At 40.9% G+C, this 21,573-nt stretch overlaps 1 protein-coding gene across 1 annotated transcript; it reads left to right on the top strand.

The window, feature by feature from the left end:
• Positions 1–8,616: 8,616 nt before the first annotated feature.
• Positions 8,617–12,108, top strand: LOC122928730. Its single transcript, XM_044281887.1, has 2 exons — positions 8,617–10,822; positions 11,666–12,108. Exons 1-2 carry the CDS (start codon positions 8,617–8,619, stop codon positions 11,875–11,877), a joined length of 2,418 nt encoding a protein of 805 aa, XP_044137822.1. The 3' UTR covers positions 11,878–12,108.
• The last annotated feature ends 9,465 nt before the right edge of the window (positions 12,109–21,573 follow it).

The following is a 21,573-nucleotide window of genomic DNA, read 5'->3' as shown; positions in this document are numbered from 1 at the left end:
ATTTCAAATCTAATTTGAAATTTGAAAAAATGAATCCACCCTTGGATGTGGTCTCTCCTTCTCACGCTCCCTCTCTGGCCTGGAACCCTGATTCCCTGCCACCCGTGATCACCATGGTAGGCGCATAAAAGAACATCAAAAGTTGATAGAGCAGATATCAAATTGGATCGTGAACATCACAGGGACGTGCAACATAGTGGGACAGTAAGTGTGCACACGCCTACACAAACTGACTGACAGGGTCAGCCCCTGCAACTTCTGGGTCTCCAAATTGGGCACATGGCCTGAGCTTCCCCTTCACCCCTTGGAGGTGCTGGCCTGCCCTGCAGCCAGTGTATTGTCTGAACGTGTGTTTAGAATGACTGGAGGGGGTTATCACAGGTTATATTTACCAATGATTTGGGGTGTACCCTAATTTTAAAAATAAAATTTAAAACAAAAAAACAGTATAGGCTACCTCCTCCTCCACTGCCGCTTCCACCTACACCGCCACATCCACCGCCTCCTCAACCTACTACTCCATATGGACCTGGTCCTCCTAGATTAAGATTATTATTTTTTATTTTTATGTATTTCATGTTATTTAAAGTCATTTCCCTGTTCACATTTGTTTGCAGAGCACTTGCCATGCTCTTAACCACATTTTGACACCACTTGCAGCCCATGACATTTTTACAGCCATTTTAGTGCTCAGAAGTTTGGGTCCCCATTGACTTTAATGGGGTTCGGGTTTGGGGTCAAGTTCGGGTCAAGTTCGGGCCCCGAACTCAAACTCTTTTCTGAAGTTCGTCCGAACCCGTCGAACCGGAACATCCAGGTGTCCGCTCAACTCTAATTTTAAAGAATCAAATCTTACTTTTTTAGATTGTATCCACCTCCAGATCATCTCCTGAATATCTCAGTAATGCTGCAAGCTATAATTAGACAAGCTAATACTACTTTGCTATATATACACAAAAGCTCCTCCCCAAAAACAAATTTAACACCTTAATCACCTTATGCTCATTTGCAATCAGACAATAGAAAAAATCTGTCTAACAAATTCCTTACCTGTTTTGAAGCACAGTGTCTGAGTAGCCACCAAAAACACAGCTGAAGTTCTGCTGCTTTAAAGCACAGTGTCTGAGTAGATAACAAAAACACAGCTGAAGTTCTGCTACAGTGGAAAATCTCTAAGTTAGTCTTCTGAATATCTCAGATGCACTTAGTAATGCACTTAGACGTGATATCGATAATTTAAATCACAGTTTAATAAAATACCTAATTATACCTTTATATTAAATATATTTCATGTAACAAACAGATAAGAGTACCTGCCTATTTATTATTGACAATAATGTATGGCCATGTGTTAGTCCGGTGTGTCAACATACACAACCATGAACTTACCTTTCATGCTGGTGAAAAAGTGACTGGGTTATATGTGCTGCAAGGAGAACCACTCGCAGGTAGCCATTCTCCATACGGGCTGTTGAAAATGCCGCCTGGACCCTGGCAGTGGACCAGAACTCAGTGGAGGAACCCACTCTGGAGTGGAATGGTCAGCGTATCTTGGAGCAAATGGATATTGATGCAAACTAATTTACTGCTGAACAAATGGAGAAGATTGAAGCAGCACTATGGGAATTTCAGTCTACTTTTTCCCGGTATGAAGAGGACTTCGTGTGCACAACGGCTACAGAACATGAAATACCGACTGGGGACACTCCCCCAATTCGAGAAAGGTACCGGCAGATCCCGCCTACTCTCTATAAAGAAGTGAAAAGGATGCTGTCACAGATGTTAGACAGTGGAGTGATAAAGGATAGCCAAAGCCTGTGGGCTGCTCCAATGGTCTTGGTGTGGAAGAAGGATGGGTCCTTGTGATTCTGTGTGGATTATCGGAAGTTAAACGCTACAACAGTAAAGGACGCTTTTCCCCTCCCCAGGATTAAAGAGTCATTGACGACATTACAGCGGGCCAAGGATTTCTCAACTCTGCACTAAGCGAGCGGTTACTGGCAAGTACCTGTGGCAGAGAAAGATAGACAGATAGACAGATACTACCCATGGGGCTGTACGAGTTCAACAGAATGCCCTTCAGGCTGACAAATGCTCCGGGTACATTTCAACGCCTAATGGAACACTGCCTGGGTGAACTGAACTTTGAGTTGATTCTGATCTATCTGGATGGCGTAGTATTCCATGCCCCTACGTTTGAAGAACATTTGAGAAGATTATGGCAAGTGTTAACTAGGCTCCATGCTCATGCTCTTAAGGTCAAACCAAGGAAGTGTCATATCTTTCAAAAAAGCCTAGAGTATCTGGGACACGTCATATCAGCTGCGGGACTTCCTCCTGCGGAGAGTAAGATAGAGGCAGTGAGTAAGTGGCCACAACCTAAGACGCTGCGAGAAGTGAAAGCATTCTTAGGATTGGCTGGGTATTATTGAAGATTTATAAAAGGATTTGCGAAGATCGCTGGACCACTACACAAACTCTTGAGAGGGACTGCCCAGGGTCTGAAGACACGACCCATATCATGGGGACTGCCTCAGCAGCAAGTGTTTGATGAGTTGAAGAAAGCCCTGATTAGTGCCTCCATCCTGGCATATGCTTAGTATGACAGACCATTCACACTCTACACAGATGGAAGTCTGCATGGATTGGGAACAGTACTAGCTCAAGAACAAGATGGGCAGGAACGAGTCATTGCATATGCTAGTCGATCCCTACAGGACTCTGATCATAATCCGGATAATTATAGCTCCTTCAAACTTCAGTTGTTGGCGTTGGTCTGGGCAATGACTGAAAAGTTCTCAGGGTCTCTCACCAGAGCAAAGGTCCTAGTAGGGACAGACAATAACCCACCTGCAGAATGCAAAGCTTGGCGCCTTGGAACAGAGATGGATGGCAAGGCTGGCGAAGTTTGAATATACCATCAAATACTGTGCAGATAAGAACAATGCAAATGCAGATGCACTGTCCAGAGTCACCTGGAAAGTCCCAGCAGATGAGGTGGACAAAGGATGAAGGGACTGAGATACCCGATCTTGACAGAGTGCCTCCGCAGTCAACCATGGCCATTTCAAGTGGCCAGTCAAGCCACCGTTAGCATAGTGTTGCTGGGGACACTGAAGAAGAATGGGCTCAAGTGCAAGATGATGATCCTGACTTGAAGAAGATCACATTTTGGGTGAAGACTGGCCTATGGCCCAAGATAGAAGAGAGAAGTTGCTTGTCCTCAGATGGATGGAAGCTGCTGCAGCAGTGGGATCGGCTGTGAATCTGAAATGGAATCATGCACCGGACGGTGTTTCTACCTACTAATCTTGAAGAAAGGAGGCAAATAGTGATACCCAGTAGCCTGGCCTTTAAAGTGGCCCTCAAGGGACATGAAAAGGGTGCCAGCGTTGGAGCAGAGAAAACATACAAGTGGATACAAAGAGTTGTATATTGTCTGCAGTTGGAGCAGATTGTCCGTGAAGTGTGCCAAAAGTGTTGAGCATGTGAGATGGTGAAGCCTCCTAAACAGAGTGCTCCAAATCAAGTGATTAAACTGATCACTTTACAAAAGTTCTCTGTGGCCCATGCGGTGAGCCAACACTTCATCTAGGTCTACGGATGCCCGAAGCAGATTCATTCCGATCCAGTTGCTTGCTTCCAAGGGAAGTTGATGGGAGAGCGGTGTCAGTTGTATGGGATTGAGAAGTCGAGGTCGACGCCATACCACCCACAGGCCAATGGGGTCTGTGAAAGATTCAACAGGATGCTTCTACAGATGCTCCGTACTCTGGAGAAAGAATGCGAGTTGCGCTGGCACGAATACTTGCCTGAACTACTCTGGGTGTATAATAATCATGTTCATAACACCACCGGCTATACTCCACACAAGCTGCTGTCCGTTCGTCCAGGACAAGAAGTGGCCGAAATTAACCTTGGAACTCTTTCAGAAGAGTTCCCTAGGACAGCTGACTCATGGGTGCAGGAGTACCAGGATAAACTGAGGACTGTTCATTGTTGGTCAATGAGACCAACAAACCCCTAGGGATCATCAACCGGTGCAGACTACACCCTTGTCGCCGAGTGACAAAGTATTGGTTTGTGCTAAACGACCTACAGATAAATTGGATGACCGCTGGGAACCGCAGCCATATATTGTGAAATGTCAAGTCTTTCCGGAAGGCCCAGTTTACGATGTCCAAAGGAAAGACTCTGATGGGCCGACTCGAAGATTACACTGTAACATGACCATACCTTGTCTCTCAGAGAGTCTTCCCAAGACAGATAATTCTGGAAATGCTCAGGAGACAATCGAAGCTTGTGAGTCCAAGGGACTGGTGGCTGGCCCCCTACGCTTACTATGCAGACTGATAAGACGTCCGCACCTAATTGTGCCGTACCAGACACTTTCCTGAAAATGCGTTACCACCCCGGGAGGGTGTTACTATACCAACTACAGAGAACTCAGTCATTTGTAGGTCATCAGGAAAATAAAAATATCAAAAAGATCAAAATATATGAGTAATATTACTAAAATTGAAAAGGAAGCAATAATAAAAATGCAAGAAAATAATCAAATTATTATCTGTCCAGCGGATAAGGGTGGAGGGATTGTTATATTGAATAAAGATGATTACGATAGAAAGGCGCTAAACATATTGAGTGATAGAAAAACATACAAATTATTGAAAAAATACCCTACAGAAGATTCTAAAAAAGAACTGAAAGAATTGGTCCAAAAAGCAAGGAATGAAGGTATCCTGCATAAACAGGAAAGTATGTATATTGATATCAAACATCCTAAAATAGCCATCTTCTATCAAAACCCCAAAATACATAAAGATGTGAATAAACCCCCTGGGAGACCTATAGTGTCACTGGTGGAGTTTCTAACTAGCGCCTTATCAAAATGCGCAGATCAATATCTACAGCCCTGTGCACAATCCTTGCCTACCTATCTCAAAGACACAAAGCATATACTTCAAATATTGGATAATATCAAGTGGAAAGAAAGCTATATAATGGGAACGTTGGATGTAAAATCACTGTATACAGCAATTGAAAACAAAAAAGGCTGCGAATCCGCGAAATATTTCTTGTACCAAAAAGGAGAGTTGCCAAACACCCAAATAGAATTTATTGGGGATTGTATTTAATTTATTTTGCGATTTATTTTTATTTTTTTTACCTGCAGACGTGGGACGAGGTTCGCACCGGGGTTCATAAATGTATACGTTGGACGGTGGTAACAAGAAGCTATACACCCTGTAGGGAAATTATGTCTGTATCCACACACGTTCACATATATGTATTAATTCAGCCTTATATGCTTGTATTAAAGTATACAGAGTTCTTCTTTAAAGGAAGTAACAACAAGGTCTAGTAACACAAGCTAACAGGAAATGGCTGTCTGAAGCTCAAAACCGCATGGCTAGAAAGAGATATGCATGCTTTGCAAAAGAATGCCACATTTATGATGAAGGTATCTGGAGAGAGAATTGCTGAATGCATGACATCATAGCTGCAGAAACATATATATACATATATACCTTTTTACACTTATATCTAATATGTGCATTAGACATATATTTTACATTTGCTATAATACTGGTTATATAAGCATCTTGTATATTGACGTTCATCTTTGGTTTAGATAAGTGAAGGATGTTTTATCAGATAAATGTTGGTACAAAATAAACAAGGATGATTCCGCAAAATATTTGAACAGAGCGAAGGTTGACAAACATGGTGGTTAGATATCTAAATTCTAAGAATTATAAATGCGTCACATATGTACCTTGTTTCTAGGAAATTATCATGACTTTTTTTACTTTGGCTGTATAAAGATGAAATTGATCAATTCGTTACCTGATTGGATTAAACTTAGGGGAGGTATATGCTAATTTTGTGGTTTGAAGCTATAAATTTTCTACGATGTCAAAATAAAGCAGCAACCATTTTATACCTATCAACGTGTATTGGTCTTCAGTGGTTGTCCGGCCGGTGATTCACCCACAGACAAACCAGGGGCTCCTTTCAATTGGTAGCAGAGGATGGTTCACTGACTATCCAGGTGAGTAATAATTTCTGCCACTATTTGTGTTGGTTGGAATGTTTCTCTCCTGGATACGGTGAATATCTGATGTATACTGGATGGCAGGTTAGTTGATAGGTTAGTTTAGTGTTCATATGACTGTGGGACAGACACGAGGCAGCACTCAGTGTTCTGCGTATCCTGATAGGAGCGGCGTCTCCTATAGGCACAGTGGTTGGCAGGGGATGTTGTTCCAGGAACATACATCATATTGATGGCAGGGAATTTTCCGAATGTAGAACTAGTCTCTTCGGACGTTGGCAGGGATTTTACAAGTGGGAATTAGTCTCACTTGACGGTTTATTGAGTTACAGGATAACTCCGGATATATGTGAATGAGTTAAAGGATAACTCTGGATTTATGTGAAACAAGGAAACAAGGTACCAGGAATATATGTAAAGGAATACATATGATACAAAGGAAACAGTGAGGGAAACGCATACATCTCAATGCAGATGTTGGTTTCTAACTCACTAGGATTGTCTGTGGAGTGAATTGTTTAAAGAACATAACTGTACGGTTATAACTTGGAAGGTGACATTGATTACTGCAGTGTATTAAATCCATAAATGGTGTTGCCCATATTAGATATTTTACACGTGTTATAAGAATATTGTACTGGTGGAAAATCTGATTGTGCTGGCTTAATTGATCCTCAACATAACAGTACTAACACAATTACTTGCTGCTATTTCTACGCTGCTATTTCCACCTCACTGTTTGCTGCTCGAATATATATATATAGAGTTTATTGTCAATTGCATTAAACATTATGGGTAACAGCGTGGGAAAGGATCTGGATGGTGAGCCAGAGACCAGACCCACACCGTTACATTTTGTATCAGGCACCTGTGGGATTAGTGTAACTGATCCATTTTGGGTAAATATCTGTGACCGCAGTCAGCAACTGTGTATTACGCAGATCAGCGATGTAGGTCCTCGCAATGAAGGGGACTGGGAGGAGGTTAAAAAATGGTGGGGCTTCACCCGAAATATAACTATCCAGCCGGTGCCTGGGATGAAAATTATATGAAAACAACATGTTTTAAGAAATGGGAGAAAGTATTAAAAGAGTATAGAAAGAGATTTCCACCAACCCATCACATATACTTAAAACAGGATAGGGGGACAGTGAGTAAAGAGGAAGAAGTTCCATGGTCAGAAATTCTGCCCTCCTTACCAGATAAACCACCGGCATATGACGTGACGGTGTTAGAAAAGGCAACACTCCCAGCTGTCTCTACGGAGGACATGCTACAAGACCCTTATGATAAGGTCCCCTGTCCAAAACAAGCAACCGCACCAGAATTATTATTATTTTCTGGTGAGAACCAAAAGAGAACCGGACTGTACCCGGATTTGGGGGATAGAGATTCCCTTCTGAGTACTGCAGTTATAGTGGCAGCAGCACTTAGGGAACAAAAAGATGTGGCTCCACAAGTCAAAGAGGCTCAGGAAAGGAGAAAGGAATATAGAAAAAGTATGAACATTTATGTACAGGAGTTGACCCAACTGAGGGATAAACTAAGGACAGACATAGCCTACATTAAACAACTTCCCCTTCAGAATGTCTTTCCCGTTATATATGATCACGAGAACCCCGATAATACTGACCTCCCTAGTGAGGAACAGATGGATGAATTGAAGGGTATTCTGGGAGGAGAATGTGGGAAAACCAGAGCTGTAACTAACAAAAAGGACCAGCTGCTGACCGAGATAGAAAAACTAAGACAAGAGTACAGGAGGGTGAGGAAGGACTGGGAAACCAGAGCTCAGGAAGAATACAGTAGGAGAACTGAAACACAGATAGGGGCAGACAGTTTAGAACATGGTAGGCCCCTGGCAACCTCCACCCCTAGAGTACCTGGAATAATGCAACCCCTGACAGACATATTTTCCAAACTCGCTCTAACACCTAAGGAAGGGGATAATAGAGGCACAAAACTACAGCTCCCCATGATCACTGTAGGTGACACTGAAGTCCATATCCCTCTTCCTTTAGGATTAATGAAAGAACTGAAGGATATGTGTCCCAATCCAAAAAAGGACCCTAGAGCAGCAGCAATGTTTCTGCAGAAGTATACTGCAGGGAGCCAATTAACAATGGAGGATATTCAGATAATACTCTCAGCCATAGACCCAGACACTGGCTCCCAAATCAATACAGAGGTGGTCTGAGCATGAACACCCGTCCCCACGGGGGAACAATCACTATTAGGGGTGCCCAGAACGAGTCCCGTCCTTCATTATGCATTTTGTTCCAAATGATTGGCAAGTTTTACCACAAGTAATACTGCAAATTGATGGTATTACAGTTAATTTATTGCTTGACACCGGAGCAACGACTTCAAGCGTAAACAAAATAGACTTCATTAACGACAAATGCACCGAAGGAAGTTCTATGGGTATCAATGGGACGACAGTGATACATAAGGTGACAGCACCGCTCCCGGTTTGTACTCTTACGGGGGAACTAGTGACGCACATGTCTTTTGCAGTCCTGCTAGAATGCCCCGTTTGCCTATTAGGAAGGGATCTAATGGCAGCATTACAGATTTCATTAGTTTTTGACAAAAAGGGAAGACTGACAGCAACCTCAATGAAATGTGACCTGACAAACCCAAAAAGACGTGACATGAATGGGTTCTTTTTAAGCATACCAATGTCCCTGGAAAATCATCCAATTTGGGCAAAATGTAAAGACTCAGTAGGAACGATTAACTGTGAGCCCTACCGGCCCTGTTTGAAGGAGGGGGTTATGCCAACCTTTCAGAAACAATACCCATTGAGTGAGGAAAAGTTAGAGGGTATAAGGCCGCAAATTGAGAAATACTTACAGATGGGAATTCTTAGGAAGATTGTCAGTCCCTGGAATACACCGATAAATCCCGTAAAAAAAAATAATGGCACATGGAGATTTGTACAGGATCTAAGGAAGGTAAACAAGGCAATTATCCCACTTCCCCCGTTGGTGGCAGACCTTACAGCTGTGTTTGGGGCCATTCCTGCGGGATCCAAATACTACACTGTAGTTGACCTCAGTAATGCGTTCTTTTCCATACCAGTGGCTTGGGATGCACAAAGTCTTTTTGCTTTTCAGTGGGCTGATGATGGTCAGGTGACTTGGACCCGTCTCCCACAAGGTTTTGGGGATAGTCCAGCAGCCTTTTCTATTGTATTAAAGGCTACATTGGAAGATTGGGAACCAAAGAGGGGATCCACCTTAATACAGTACACAGATGACCTTTTACTCTCCAATTCGGAGTTAGAAGCCTGCGAAATAGATTCACAGAGTTTATTAGACCACTTGGCAAGCAAAGGACACCTGGCCTCGAAGAAGAAAATCCAATATGCAAGTACCCAGGTAGAGTATCTGGGGTGCATAATAGAGGCAGGAGAGAGAAAGATCTCACCCGCTAGAGTCAAGGCAGTGACCTCCCTAAGCAGGCCAGGGGACAAAGCTACAATGCTGTCCTTTCTAGGGTCAATAGTGTATTGTAGGCAGTGGATTCCTGATTGCTCCCATTGGGATTCAATCCTAAGGAAAACTACACTCACAGAAGCACCAAAGGTAGTGGAGTGGACAGAGGACAGAGTAGAAGCCTTTGAGAGATTGATTCGGTCCCTGACCCAAGCCCCAGCCTTGGCCCTGGCAGATTATGGAAAACCATTCCAATTATACTGTGTGGTATCAGGAGAAACCTATGCAGCGGTTTTGACACAGACACATGGGGGAAGAAACAGGCCAGTTTCATACCTATCGAGAAAATTACCTCCTGTAGTTCTTGGAATGCCTCACTGTCTCCAAGCATTAGCAGCCGCGGCCATGTCAGTAAAAGATGTTACTAAGATAGTCCATGGAAATGTAATGGAACTTTTCACCACTCATACAGTTTTGTCCCTCCTTCAAAACATGACCACACAACACATGACAGCTCAGAGACTGTCCGGATATGAGACCATATTACTCAGTACGGCAAACCTGGTGATAAAGACATGTCCAGACACCTCACCAGTGATAAGATTTTTGCATACACTTTTGAGACTTAAGTGTGAAGGTTCTGACGAACAAGTAGACCCAACACCTGAACACAGATGTGATGAAGTGATCTTGTCATGCACAACACCTAGGAAAGATTTAAAGGACACGCCACAGACTGACAGTATAGATGTTTTTGTGGATGGATCATGCACAAGACCAGATGACAGGACATATCAAACAGGTTACGCAGTAGTCATGCTCCCAAATCAAGTGATAGAAGCTGAACCAATTGTCACAACTTCGGCACAACAAGCTGAGCTGGTAGCGCTCACAAGAGCCTGTGAAATATTCGCAGGACACAAAGTGAATATTTATACTGACAGTAGCTATGCATTTGGAACAGTGCATGATTATGCATTAATATGGAAAAATAGGGGATATATCTCAGCAGATGGGAAGCAGATAGCGAATCAAAAATACATAGATCACCTGCTACGTGCAATTCAACTGCCAGAAGCTATAAGTGTGATAAAAGTGAAAGGACACTCTGCAAAAGGAGATTATCAAGCTATGGGAAACAACTTAGCAGACAGAGCAGCGAAAATGGCAGCCAAGAGAGACACGAGAAGGGAAAGTAAGTTATTATTCATGACAGATTTTGAAAGTGAAAACTGGGTGTCAGTAGTATATCAACTACAGAAGCAGTCTACCAGTGAGGATATCAAGTACTGGAAATCTCAGGGACTGCAGATGACAGGTACAGGTATATGGACAAAAGATCGGATATTGGGGGTTCCCACTGCATCAGCACCGCTCCTAATATCCTATCTTCATGGTCCTAGACATTTGGGAAAACAATACATATCAGAACATTACAAGTCACTGTTCTGTACACACCAATTGCAGAGATTGATAGACGATCTGGTCGACTCATGCATGACTTGTGCACAGAATAATGCTCAAGGAAAAGCACACGGAAGACATGGGAATCTACCACCCCCTACAGGCCCTCTGCAAGATTTGCAGATGGATTACACACACATGCCAAAGCAACCCGGGAATATAAGATATCTCCTTGTAATAGTCTGTAGGTTCTCCGGATGGTGTGTAGCCGTACCTACTTCCGGAGAAACAGCTGGTGTGACAGCTAGGGCATTGATAAATCAATGGATTTCAGTGTATGGACTCCCTCGGGTAATTCATTCAGATCAGGGACCTGCTTTCCAGTCCAAACTAATACAAGAACTGACGAAGATTCTGGGTTTCCAGTGGAAGCTCAATATAGTCTATCACGCACAAAGTGTAGGAGTCGTGGAAAGAATGAACCGAACCATTAAGGATAGGTTAAAAAAGGCTACTTCGGGAACATTGAAGGATTGGCTGAAATTTCTACCCGCCATTCTCTACCAAATAAGAACGACACCAAATAAACAGACAGGGTTGTCACCTTATGAAGTGTTATTTGGTAGACCCCCTAATACCCGTGAGGAACCAGATATTGACAGTAACATTTTTGCCTTGCAGGAGCAGTACGTGAAACATTTGGTAGGTATACTCTCGGAAAATCATGATAAGGTTGCTGTCACCTTTCCTCCTCTTTCCACAGACCCAACTCATCCATTCTTGCCCGGAGACAAGGTTCTGGTGAAACAACTGGCTGTCCGCCACAAGACTGGTCCAATATATCAAGGTCCATTTGAGGTTCTGAGAGTTGCTCGAACGGCTGTCCTTACCGACCAGAGTCCACAGTGGATACACGCCAGCCGACTCAAGAAGACACCGGAAGGAGTCCTGAAGGAATTCCCCGGACAAGCATGAGTCTTTTGGACAAGATGCCTTCAAAGGAAATGACTTTGATCATACCCCCAAGCCTGCAAAGTAGATATGAGCAATGGCTAAGAGGCTATCCTAAACCACTTTGTCCAGAGGATCCAAAGACTATGCAGGACTTGTATGAGGAAGAATTCATGTTCAGGGAATATACCAATGAACTAGAGACTGAGGACTTGAAAGATCAAAACTTTCCTGAACCATTTAGTAAGCAGATGATTCAGAGAATGAAAATGGTGTGTGGTATAAGGAGTGATCATATGGAATGGGAATTCCATATGATCAAAGAGGGGATTGTAAGGAAATTATGTCTGTATCCACACACGTTCACATATATGTATTAATTCAGCCTTATATGCTTGTATTAAAGTATACAGAGTTCTTCTTTAAAGGAAGTAACAACAAGGTCTAGTAACACAAGCTAACAGGAAATGGCTGTCTGAAGCTCAAAACCGCATGGCTAGAAAGAGATATGCATGCTTTGCAAAAGAATGCCACATTTATGATGAAGGTATCTGGAGAGAGAATTGCTGAATGCATGACATCATAGCTGCAGAAACATATATATACATATATACCTTTTTACACTTATATCTAATATGTGCATTAGACATATATTTTACATTTGCTATAATACTGGTTATATAAGCATCTTGTATATTGACGTTCATCTTTGGTTTAGATAAGTGAAGGATGTTTTATCAGATAAATGTTGGTACAAAATAAACAAGGATGATTCCGCGAAATATTTGAACAGAGCGAAGGTTGACAAACATGGTGGTTAGATATCTAAATTCTAAGAATTATAAATGCGTCACATATGTACCTTGTTTCTAGGAAATTATCATGACTTTTTTTACTTTGGCTGTATAAAGATGAAATTGATCAATTCGTTACCTGATTGGATTAAACTTAGGGGAGGTATATGCTAATTTTGTGGTTTGAAGCTATAAATTTTCTACGATGTCAAAATAAAGCAGCAACCATTTTATACCTATCAACGTGTATTGGTCTTCAGTGGTTGTCCGGCCGGTGATTCACCCACAGACAAACCAGGGGCTCCTTTCACACCCCAACGACGAGCTCCGGGCGGGCCTCGTCCTCTGGTGGCGTTTTATAGATGATGTTATTTTTATTTGGGAAGGAGGAGAAATTGGTTTAAAAGAGTTTTTAATAGATATTAATAATGAGTTTTATTTAGATTTTACTCCTATTTATAGTTCCAAAGAAATAAATTTTTTAGATCTCACTATTTATACAATGGGGGAAAATATATGCACTAAAACGTATGAGAAACCCACAGACTCCAATAGTTATATCTCAAGGGGCAGTTGTCATTTGCCCCGATGGCTGGATAATATACCCAAGAGTCAATTCCTACGCATTAGGAGGAACTGCACAGAGATGACAGAATATGAAAGGGAAGCAGAAAAACTACAAAATAAATCTGAGTCCAAGGGATATAATGTGAACAAGCTTCTAGAACAAAAACATGAAATCAAACAAATTGAGAGGGAACAACTTTTGAAAAATGTAATAGTGGAAAAAACTGTGGTAATGAAACAGAAAGAAAATGTAGAAAAAATTCCACCCATAATTATCCTGTAATAATATATTAGTTAGATGCACAGGATGGCTGATGCACCAAACAGGGTGCTCTCAGTTAAGCAGCGTCATCCCCGCTGCTAGGAGAAACAGGAATATAAAGGAAATGACTGGGCACACCCGAGATATTTGTAGCTAGTATTTATTAAGAATATTCGAAATGATTAAGAAATAGATCTAAAAAATGGAGATGTATAGTACCGAAGTAAAACTTGAATCACTGTTACACTAATAAGCAGCATACAAGGTAAAAATTCTGCGTATTGGTGATTGGGATGATGCTGAAGTGGTCACCTGCGATAGTATATCAGACCCGACAGCCTCAATCCATTCCCAGCATAGGCAGAAAAATAATTGCATAAGATATAGACTACATTTAATCAAATTACAATGGTAAAACAATATATTGGCGGTAAAAAGAGTGATCTGGTGAAGGTGGGGTAAAATCAGATACCAATAGAATGTATTGTAAATCAGGTATCCATAAGGTAAAATGGAAATTCGTTTATCCTGAAGGTTTCCGAATGTCCAACTGTACCAAGGTACCCACAAGTTCGTATTTCCGATATAAGGTGGCACAGTGATGTTGTATGCTATATTAGCAGCAGTAGAATATGTTGGTTTATTCAGTCATTGAACCAGCGGCGTCCCGCTTTCGGTCCGAAATCAATCCAACATTAAGGCAGTAGTACATAAAGGAACGTTCTTACCGATGTTAGATGGTTCTCACGGTTGAGAGAAACCTCTGCCGTCTATCGAAACTTAATCCCGGTTTTAATGCAGTCTGGTGAATCTCGCGGTGGATGCTGTGGATCACCTGTTAGCAGTCAAATCACTGCACGAGGTCCCGCTTGTTTAGATCCTGATGAAGTATCTCAACCTTCCGGGTAGAGGTTTCAGACCGGCTGTACTTTATGAATCGGCTCAGAAATGTTCCTGGGTGAAGTCGATGCGGTGCACTCGCATAAGATTATACTTGGGGGGGTCAGGCCAGACGCGTTTCGGGGTTAGAGTATCCCCTTCCTCAGTGGCTATCCGACCTCCCCAAAAGACCATTCTTTTATGCTCTAACAAAGAGCTTTACAAAGCCCGGCTCGGACTTTGGTCCCGGAAGTCCTGTAAAAGTAATTATCCCGTCGGGGAATATTTCCCTTATTAGTATCATATTGCCGCTTTTCTTATTCTGTTTGTTTGAAATACTGTTAATGTGTATGCCCACCTCTAAATTCATAATTTCTTGTATGTTTATTACAATAAATAGGACATAAATGATATCATTTGCGATTCACTTGCGTTTTTTGTTATCGCCTCAAACCGCCCAAATAGTTGCATATACAATGTTACATATATAAATAAATAAATGGTGTATCACATATAAAGGACATTTCAAAGGTATTATCGACATTTGTCTAGATGTTCAACCGCTATATATAGGAAATTTCTATAAAAAGAGGAATGGAAAAACGAATGGTTAAAAAATAAAATAGGGGTTAAAATGAGGGAGGGGAGAATAAAGAAGGCAAAAAAGGGGGAATAGTTTCCTTATCAAGTAGATATAAAATAGATATAAAACAGGCACCAGTAATTTAAATATAGCAATGTATATAGACTCTGATCGTGGAAAAACATGTATTTGTACCTCTGTCAGATTATGTATCTGTGTACTAATAAAAATAATAAAAATAAGAATAAAAATAAAAATACAAATAAAAATAAAAATAAAAGTAAGTGGATATGGATATTGATATGTATTCATATATAGATTTTTCTAGAATTCCGGAAATATATCCGAATAATCCATATGTTTATTCATATCCAAAATTAAGGTTATCAATATCCATAAGCCTTATGTACATATTGTTTATAATTTTAATGTAATATATTGTCTTTGGACTCAAAATATGAAAAAAAAAAAAGAAAAAAATGAGAAAAATTTGGAAAAATTCCCATAAATTATTTCTAGGAACATATTTAATAAAATCTCTTACAATTCCAAAACAGTAATAGTACCGACACATATTTCATAAAAAATGTATGTATAAAAATTGATAAAAGTATATTTTATGGAAAAAAACAGACTAGTGCCATGTGCAGTCGGTCAGTGGTACATGTTAAGGAACTACCGTCGGGGGGGAACTAGCCGGGGCAAAAAGCTACTCGGCAAAGCTCACCCTCAAAGGTAGGCCCCAACCTATATTTATAAAATGCCAAATATTTCATATTCTGCATTTAGACCATCAGGAATCATGGTCTCCATTTCAAAAATTCTCTGAGTTTCTAGTCTTGACATTTTACTGATATGGTTCCCTTTTCTCCAGCTCTTTGGCACTTTATCTATAGCCGCAAATTTCAATTTAGATGGGTCACTATTATGAACAATTTTAAAATGCTTGGAGAGTGAATGGGTTTCAACACCCTTTTTAATATTCGATATATGTTCAGAAAGACGTTTCTTGAGAGTCCTTTTAGTCCTGCCTACGTATTGACGTTTGCAAGGACATTCTATCATGTAAATGACATTTTCTGTACTACAGGTTAAAAATTCTTTTATGGTATGTTTGTGTCCATTTGTGGTGGCGATTATTTCTTTTGTTTGTTTTGCAAAGGATGTTAATTTGCAATTGCCACATTGGCCACATCTAAAAAAACCTTTAAGGTCCATCCATTTTTGTATTGATGGAGCATTTTTGCATAGTACATCCTCCTTAATTGTGGGAGCTATCTTATTTCCTAATGTGGGTGCTTTAGTAAACACAATCAAGGGTTTTAGTGGGATTATTGTGCCTATAGTTTTTTCTTTTTTTAATGATGTCCCAGTGTTTATGTATGATACTTTTTATCTTAATATGTTCACTACTGTATGGTAATATTATTTTAATTTGGTTATCTATTTTTTCCTTATGAATGTTAGTTTTACCGTTAAAAAGCTCCTTTCTATCCATTTTGGTAACTTTGTCCAAAGCCAAATTTAAAATATCCTCTGGGTATTCTTTTTTTTTTAATTCTGATTTCATCTTTTTCGCCTCTATTTCAAATTGGTCCATCATTGTACAATTTCTTCTCAACCTCTGGAACTGGCCTTGCGGAATATTAGTAAGCCAACTTGGCAAGTGGCAGCTGTTATATAAAATATAACTATTCCGCGTTGAGGGCTTAGTGAACGTACATGTTTTGAGTACATTTTCATCCACATATATTTTCAAGTCTAAAAATTCTAATGTTTCTTTGCTGTTAGTTCCCGAAAATTTAAGGTTAAAATCATTATGGTTAATATCATCTAAAAACTGTTTAAGTGATTCAGGGCTTGATTGCCATATAAAAAACACATCATCGATGTATCTCTGCCAGAGCACCAGGTCCGTCCCCAGTTTTGGGGTCACAAATTTTTCTTCCCAATTGGCCATGAATAAATTAGCATAACTGGGGGCGAACCTGGTGCCCATAGCAGTGCCCCGAATCTGTAGATAAAAGGATCCATTAAAATAAAAATAATTATGATTTAAAATAAATCAATTCCCTCAATTAAAAAGTTTATCTGTTTCTCTGTTAGTCTACCCTCCGTTATAAGTTGTTCTCTTGTTGCTTTTTTGCCTTGTTCATGGTCTATGACCGTATATAAGGATTGGACATCTAAAGACCCCATTATCCAGTGTTTTTCAAATTGCATATTTTCTATTTTATTTATAATTTGCGTTGTGTCTTTGACATATGAGGGTGTATTTTTCACCTTAGTTTGAAGTAAAATGTCAATATACATTGAGAGATTTGCTGTCAATGATTCAATCCCTGAAATAATGGGGCGTCCAGGTGGGTTTGTTTTGTCCTTATGTATTTTCGGAATGCAATAAAACGCTGGTATCCGTGGGTATTTATTTAAAATGAAGTCATGTTCCTCATTATTTAAAATTCCGCTATCCATTCCTCCTTTACAAAGGTTCCCTAAATCTATATAAAATTGATCAGTGGGGTCGTTTTTTAAAATTTGATATGTAGTACTATCCACCAGTTGACGTAGGCATTCCGCATTGTATTTATCGGTGTCTTGAATCACTATGGAGCCTCCTTTGTCCGCTGGACGGATTATAATATTGTTCTCCTTTTGTAAATGTTTAAGAGCTGTAATTTCTTTTTGTGTAAGATTATTGCGTTTATACTTCGAATTACTTTTTATCTTTTTTACGTCCTTCATCACACATTCTTTAAATGTGATCAGTTCTTGACTGAGTTCATTTCGCGGATATTTTTTTGATTTATTTTTCAAAGAAGTATGTATAATCGGATCATTATTTGTAGAGGGAATAATTTCTCGATTTATTGGGTTTTTTAGGAAATATTTTTTTAAACATAATTTTCTTATGAATTTTTCCACTCCAATAAAAGTTTCAAACTTATTGAGTGGTTTTGTTGGCGCAAATTTTATGCCCTTATTGAGAAGCTGTTTCTCTGTGTCTGATAGGGTTACTGAACTGAGGTTAATGATAGCATCATTTGTGATTATGGGTGATATCTGTAGTGATGGTGTCTTTTTTCTCCTTGTTCCTCTTCGTGTCTTCCCCTTTCTGTGTCGTGATGTCTCACCCTGTGTGTGTGATTGTGATTGTGATACTCGTCTTGTGAGTTGTGTCTCCTCATGTTTGGAGTTTTGTGCATTATCCTGTGTAATGCACAAACAATTTTTTTTAGGAACATTGTGAGGCGACACTGGGACATTTTAAAAGAAGATAAAGTGATGGGAGAACCTAATTCCTAAGGTCCCATCGTTTGTATATAAAAAAGCAGCCAATATTGGGAATATATTTGCACCTACAGAAAAATGTGCCACCATAATAAAAAAAGAAAACGATAAGTCCCTGCTAAAAGGATTTTTTCCAATCAAAAAATGCATGGTTTGCAAGAAAATGCTGAAGATTAAACTATTAAACTGACTCAGATAAAAAATGGGGACGGCACATATGAATATAGCATTAGAGAGTATATAACATGCAGTACAAAAGGAGTTACTTATGCAATAAGGTGTCCATGTGAAAAGTTGTACATCGGACATACAAAGAGACAGCTAAAAAAAACTAGTGAGCGAACATTTATATAAAATAATAACACATCTAAAGGGAATCCTCTTTCAAGGCACTTTAGAGAAAAGCATAATAGGAAGTTTGAGGGGTCTTCATTTTTTGGGCTAGAAATAGTAAAAATTGAGTAGACTATATTAAAAGTATGTCTAAGAAAGAAACACAATGGATTTTCAATATGGTAATACCAATACATTTGTACCCAAGGGTCTAAATAGAGATATCAAATTATTTGGTTTTAAATAACATACTATCGGATTTGTGATGCTGGAGGAAATTGACATTGGAAAACGGGGATAATAAAAGGAGGCCATCAACAGCACCCGAGTGATTCCCTGACAAAGAGCAGCGCTCTGCTCGAAATGAGTTGGGTGTTTTTTGGTGCTCACAACAGCCCGTAGCTCAAAGTGGGGATGCTCCCTTTGCGAGTGTGGGCGTGAGGATAAGCGGAGTTTCGCTACCGTCCGGGGCAAACTCCTAATTACCAGCCTTATACCTCCAAGACCTCCTGCGCAGAAGAATCTGTATAGATCAGTACTTTGGACAAAGCGGTACTACGACTCCATACATTGGAAACAAGGTAATCTTGATGACAAGGCTAATGTGGAACGGTACAACACGGTCCTAGTAAATTGTCAGTAAGGGTCATCAGTGATAGGCTGAGCGTGGTGTCAACTTATTTATATACAAGTGATTTGTTAAGTTTTCTGTGGCAGCTATTACGGAGCTGTGAAGACACTGCTGCTTGTTTGTTGTAATTAACACCGGTGGTCAATACATTTTACATTTGTAGGTCAGAGTGCTCAACGGCAGGTATTTCCCATCAGCGCTATGCAGCAGATGAATTTATTTGGTAGGGCTGTCGGGACGCCCATATTTTAGTGGGGTGGCATGTAAGGGTGTAAGCATAATTCACTAATGCCATTGAATGTAAAGTGCATTATGCATGCAATATTGCTTTTCTGTCAGTAGATGGCGACAAAGTACATATAATGTTTTCAATGCAGTTGTTTAATATAGAGAAGTGTATATATGTTTTAACTTTCAAAGTTCAAATAATGAAAATTTTGAGACTTAGTAGGACCCTAAGAAGGGTGATAGTGAACTGCATATGCAGGTTTGAGCCTGCACTTTAAAAATGACTTGCTGCACGTCAGGAGAGAGCCCGTGTGGAGCCAGAAAGGATTTGCGGCTCACAGGGGAGACACTTGTAGCGTTGGCCACAGGAAAAACGTGGCTGACGATCCGGTTCGTGCTGGAGTGAACCAGAGGATCAAGGAAAAGCACCAAGAGACTGCCAAGAACTGTAAGTATGGTTTTACCGCATAACTTCACATTGCACTGTTCCAGGGACACTTTGGGACATATATGAAATCTGCAGGATATAGACTTCACCTTCTTCGTATTACAAATAATATTGCACAATACTTAGGGTGTACCCCAATATTAAAGCTTGCTCAGGAACATTCAGGTGCAGCCAGGCTGCTTAATGGACATTAGGGAAAATTACACAAGTACTGTGTTAGTGCTAGACAGTATTATTCCTAATATGCGTTTATGCTCTGTTACAATTCTGTTTATGTATGCTCAGCTCTTTGTTCACTATAACTGTTCAATAAATGCAAGTGTTGTAAAAGAACTGCTGTCTGTGTTTGTGTGGCAGAGTGGCTAGGTGATATATTGTGGAGATATCAGCATGAGGAGACCACTGAGTGGCACAATGACAGAGTGTGGAGGTGGCAGCAGCATGAGGAGGCCACAGAGTGGCACAATGATAGAGTCTAAAGGTGGCGGCAGCATCAAGAGGTCACAGAGTGGCTAGGTAACATAGTATGGAGGTAACGGCAGCATGAGGAGAACAGAGAGTGGCCCAATGACAGAGTCAGAAGGTGGAGGCAGCATCAGGAGGCCACAGAGTAGCACAATGACAAAGTCTGAAGGTAGCGGTAGTATCAGGAGACCACAGATTGGCCCAATGACAGAGTCTGGAGGTGGCGGCAGCATCAGGAAGCCACAGAGTGGCACAATGACAAAGTGTGGAGGTGGCAGCAGCATGAGGAAGCCACATAGTTGCACAATGACAGTGTCTGAAGTTGGCATCAGCATCAGGAGGCCACAGGGTAGCACAATGACAGTCTGAAGGTAGCAGAAGCATAAAGAGGCCATAGAGTGGCGCAATGACAGAGTGTGCAGGTGGCAGCAGCATGAGGAAGCCACATAGTGGCACAATGACAGTGTCTGAAGTTGGAATCAGCATCAGGAGGCCACAGGGTGGCTAGGTGACATAGTGTGCAGGTGGCGGCAGCATGAGGAGACCACTGAGTGGCCCAATGACAGAGTCTGAAGGTGGCGGAAGCTTTAGGAGGCCACAGAGTGGCACAATGACAGTCTGAAGGTAGTGGAAGCATAAGGAGGCCATAGAGTGGCACAATGACAGAGTGCAGAGGTGGCAGCAGCATGCCGAAGCCACAGAATGGCACAATGACAGAGTGTGGTGGTGGTGGCAGCATCAGGAGGCCATTGGATGTCTAAGTGACATAGTCTGGAGGTGGCAGCAGCATAAGGAGGCCACAGAGTGGCAAGGTGGCATACTGCGAAGGTGGGTGGTAATACCAGTACTCAATGAAGATGATGGCTGAAAGAAGGAGCACTTGGTATCAGATGTTTAACTTTAGGCGGGTTGCAGCATCAGAATAGTAGCTGAGGCAGGTAGCCAAAAGAAACCAGACTCTTTTATCATAGTGTTGGTGTGGCACCAAGCATGATCTAGTTTGGTGCATCAGGCATAGAGATTGCCTTGCGGTTCGCCCAGCGGTTTCAAGGACAGTTAGGGACACTAAATGCCAAATACTAGTTTCTGCCAAATACTGATTGAAGGCTGTGATACACCTGCTCCACAAAATACTGATTGAGGGGTGACATATACCTGTTTCCAATAAAGAAATATGTAAATTATAGTGAGCACTCAATATCTGTGGTCATATATCAGGTCTGTTGATATGACTATTTT

This window comes from Bufo gargarizans, chromosome 1 (assembly GCF_014858855.1).
Source record: "Bufo gargarizans isolate SCDJY-AF-19 chromosome 1, ASM1485885v1, whole genome shotgun sequence".
Lineage (NCBI taxonomy): Eukaryota > Metazoa > Chordata > Amphibia > Anura > Bufonidae > Bufo > Bufo gargarizans.
Note: the sequence above shows the minus strand (reverse complement) of the source record. Positions and strands in the feature narration are given on the sequence as shown.